General features: G+C 31.8%; 1 protein-coding gene across 1 annotated transcript in view; it reads left to right on the forward strand.

The window, feature by feature from the left end:
• The window catches only part of LOC111085582, a 68,172-nt gene that overhangs the window by 54,046 nt on the left and 10,015 nt on the right, over window positions 1-4,111 (forward strand). The window contains exon 10 of the mRNA XM_022384821.1: window positions 506-602. Coding sequence (XP_022240529.1) covers window positions 506-602 — 97 coding nt within the window. The remainder of the gene's footprint in view (window positions 1-505; window positions 603-4,111) is intronic.

Below are 4,111 nucleotides of genomic sequence, written 5' to 3' on the forward strand. Positions count from 1 at the left end.
CAAACAAACAAACAAACAACAATCAATAAGAATGGAACTATTTCATTTAATAAAGTCTTGTTTTGATATATAATTTGTTCGGGAATTTTCATCGACAAAAAAGCGACATGAATTTCTTGACGACCTATTATTATATACTTTGTTTATATACTGCGATTGTGGAGTAACTGACCATTTTTGTGTTATTTGTTTAAGAAGCATGTTATGTGAAGAAAATGGCCATTAATGATCATAAATCATTCTGAATTTTTGTTGTTAATGTTCTTTAATATATAATACCGGAGTTTTGTGACTATATAGCTTAACGTTCAATAAGGTATCATATATTGGAAAATCATAATTATTGTACCTCTGACATTATGTATAGAAGATTGTAGCTACTGACCATTGGACCATTAAGTATCATAGGTCATATAGTTATTTCAGGATCTCTGCGCGTTGTATTATTATCGTTAGGATTATTCCATGTTATAGAATATATGTTTGTTTTCAAACTTTTTTCTAGGATAATTCTCTTTCACCGGGACCACAAATGCCCCCTGCCCCTACACCTGTACCAATAAACGAACTGGCTCCTCCTCCATCAAACGAAGAAATTTTTGGTAAGAAATGTTTAGCTTACTTTAGTGTAGCCTATAATATTTATAAGTGATGTGGTCGTATTAGACTTTAAAAAGTAAGAACAGTCTTACTTTTGCATTCATAGAAAATGCAAGAGTTCATCATTTTAAAAATCCAGAAAACAATTAGAATGGAATAGAAAAAATATATCAAATATAAAGAACGTTTCGCCAAGGTTAACGTGGCATCACAGCTAAACACGACAACTAAATTCACCCATTGGTGACGTCACGAACATAACCTTGACCTCAGCATAATTATAAACCTACTCCTTGTATTTTATTTATTTATTATAGGTTTTTGTATTTCTTTATTAAAATAAATTCCACAAAAGTAATTCAAACAATCATGTTTTCACCACAATGTTCTGCATCTTTAAAATGTTGGTAGACATGTGATGGAGCATGTCCATGTTTTGTTACTGTAGTACTTAATTTCCTACCAGTCTCCCCTATATAGAAAATCTTACAGTCTGTACTAGTTCTTTCTCAACTGTAGTTGGTTTAAATCTATTTTCTTAAGATTATATTCAACTTTTTTCCTGGTAAAAATATATATTTGCCTACTGATCTTTAATTGAATTGGTCGTCAGGTCGTCACAAGTCTCAAAGAATATGGATAATAAAAACTGTAATGGCTGTAGCAAAAATAAGTTGCAGTTCGAAAAAGGAGCTGGATCAGGAAGTACATTAACTGGAAAATGTATTGGTGATAAGGAATGATTATCGTACGAGATTAGAAAAGGAAAAGAAAATTCATTCAAATTATTTGGTTTATTGTGTAATTCCGTATGTACCTGGCTTGTAAAGTACAATAAAAACATTGTGTAAAGAAAGAAAAGAACGTATAAACTTCCAATTGAAGGCAAATGTATTTTTTACCAGGAAAAACGTTGAATACAATCTTTAAAATAGAATTAAACTAACTACTGTTAAGTAAGTAGTGTAGAATGTGCGGACTGTAATACTCTTTCTATAGGGGAGACTGGTAGGAATTTAAGTAACAAAATAATGGAACATGGACATGCTCCATCACATGTCTACCAACATTTTAAAGATTCATAAAATTATAGTGAAAATAAATTGTTAGAATTATTTTTGTCGAGAACATAATGTTAATAATTGTAAAATAAAATAAGCTATTTTAATATAGGAATACATACGTGTAATAAATAAAACACAAGGAGTAGGTTTATACTTATGTCAAGGTTATGTTCGTGACGTCACCAGTTGGGTGTTTTTTAATTGTCGTGTTTAGCTGTGCTGAGTACCTGATGATGACTCGTTAACAGTAGTGAAACGTTGTTTTTATTTTGATATATATTTTTCTATTCTATTTTTAGCTGTTTTCTGAATTTTGAAAATTTTGTAGTGTGTGGGATATCTCCAGCATCTGTATCTATATTAAGAATTTTTCATATTTTTGATAACTAGTGTCCATGGTTTTTATCTCTGATAGAATGTTTTAAACTTGTTTGTTGATAACCAAAAAAAGTCGTATAATGGACTGTTTGTTCTGTCCCAATCGTAGAGATTGAATTGCCAATTTTAGCGTTATAAGTCATCAAGCTTACTGGTGAATCACCATGATCGAGAAATGGTTTTAAGAAAGGTAAACGAGCATTGCTTTAGCAGACCGAGCTCTGTACCTTCCCCACCATAACTTTTATAATTAATTAAGCTTGTTGAAACGGTTGAAAATATTCTAGATTAAAATTTCACTTCGCTTTGTTTGTTTGCTTTTTTTATGAACTTTAGTCTTTGAGTAGTCAGTCAGCTCCATGTTCAAGCTACAGTTCGCTGGAGAATGAATGAACGTCTTGAAATAAATGCATCATTTTTTTTTTGTTGAGAAAACTTTGTTTCGGGAAACATAATTTTAGTTTTTTTACAAAAGTGTATGTTGGTTCCCTACACTACAGTCATATGTTTATTTTCCTGTTTCTCAGCTTCCTCAATAAAGCAAATTGCATGTACTTAAGTACTTAAAAGAGAGCATATTTTTGCAGGTTAAATGAATATTTACTTAATATTAGTATTAGGGTTGTTATATTTACTTTTACGTTGTTAACAATTTATTAATTTCCAGATTTCTTTGTTTGTTTTAGAATTATCATGCAAAGCTACATCTAATCAAAAACACCTTAGGTGTAAAAAAAAACAGGTGCGGCCAAAAAAGGATTGAGTGCGCGACTTAAAGGAAAGAAATAAAAATTGGTGGCTAAACTGGCACTTATAGCATTGATAAGACTTTTACAACAAATATTCATTCATTAGTTATCCAGGCTGGATTTTTGTTTTATCAACCATCATGCCCCAAGTTGAACAAAAAACACAGCCTGGATAACTAATGAATGAATATTTGCTGTAAAATTCTTATCAGTGCTATAAGTGTAACTACCAGTTTGGCCGTCAATTTGATTTCATTTAATTTAGTCGCGCACTCAATCCCTTTTTTGGACTCACCCTTTTTTTCACATATTGTGACTTTTTGTCAATACACACTCGATAGTAACCCACATTAGCTTTAGGATTGTAACCCTATTATTCGGAACATACATTTGCTTTACAGAATCAACCAAATTCTTTAAAATATATTGACGTAGTTTTTCCTCACTATAACAGTGTTAATAGTTTTCGTTATAGTAACGCCATGGAATTTAGATTAACAGTTTCTTGTCATCACCCCATGCAATCGGTACAGCCATATCAAACATCATTATTTATACCAGTTGCTTAAGCTAATATCACGTGACTCTAAACGCTTTTTAATTAGGGGAATTTCATAAAATTTAGTAAATTTGTGCTGAAAAGTTGGCAATGAATAATCGATAATAACCGTCCACCCATATGATTCTTTTGAAAACTTGAGTTAGAAACTGGCAATCTAGTTTGCTTAGCCCAATCAATACTTATGTATCTGCGCGTCCTTCAACCTTATAGTTTTGCTGCTCTGAATCATCTGCCATTAATCCGAATGACAAAAAACTAAAAATGGCCCACTTTTACTCTTAGATGAAACAGTAGTGAAAAAATTCAGACCGATAACTCACGTGACTTATTGCGAAGGCGTGCGCAAATTTTTTTTGTCAAATGTGATCGGTTTTTGTTGAATAACTTTGCTCATATGCCTTACATTTGTGAGACTCCTAATTGTAGGCTGAAGAGATCTATCAGTGTAGCAACTTTGAAAAATATCCATAAAAGTTAAGTATGCTTTTTTTTTTATAAAATAAAGTTTCCGTACTTTTGGTGAGAAGAAAAATAATTAGGAAGAAACTCGATCAAAATTGGAGGTGTTATATCTCGGGTATTTCTTAATGGATTGCCTTGTAATTTGATATGTGAAGTAAGAGTCCAGTAGAGCACATCCACTGAAAATATGTGATAGTTTGGAGATTAGCACAGTCCAAGATACAGAAGGTGAAAAATCGCTAAACTATCACTCCTGTTAATAACATACAGTGTGTCCCACAGCAGGTTGTTTTGGT

The sequence above is a fragment of the Limulus polyphemus genome, unplaced genomic scaffold, assembly GCF_000517525.1.
Source record: "Limulus polyphemus unplaced genomic scaffold, Limulus_polyphemus-2.1.2 Scaffold487, whole genome shotgun sequence".
In the NCBI taxonomy this organism is placed as follows: domain Eukaryota; kingdom Metazoa; phylum Arthropoda; class Merostomata; order Xiphosura; family Limulidae; genus Limulus; species Limulus polyphemus.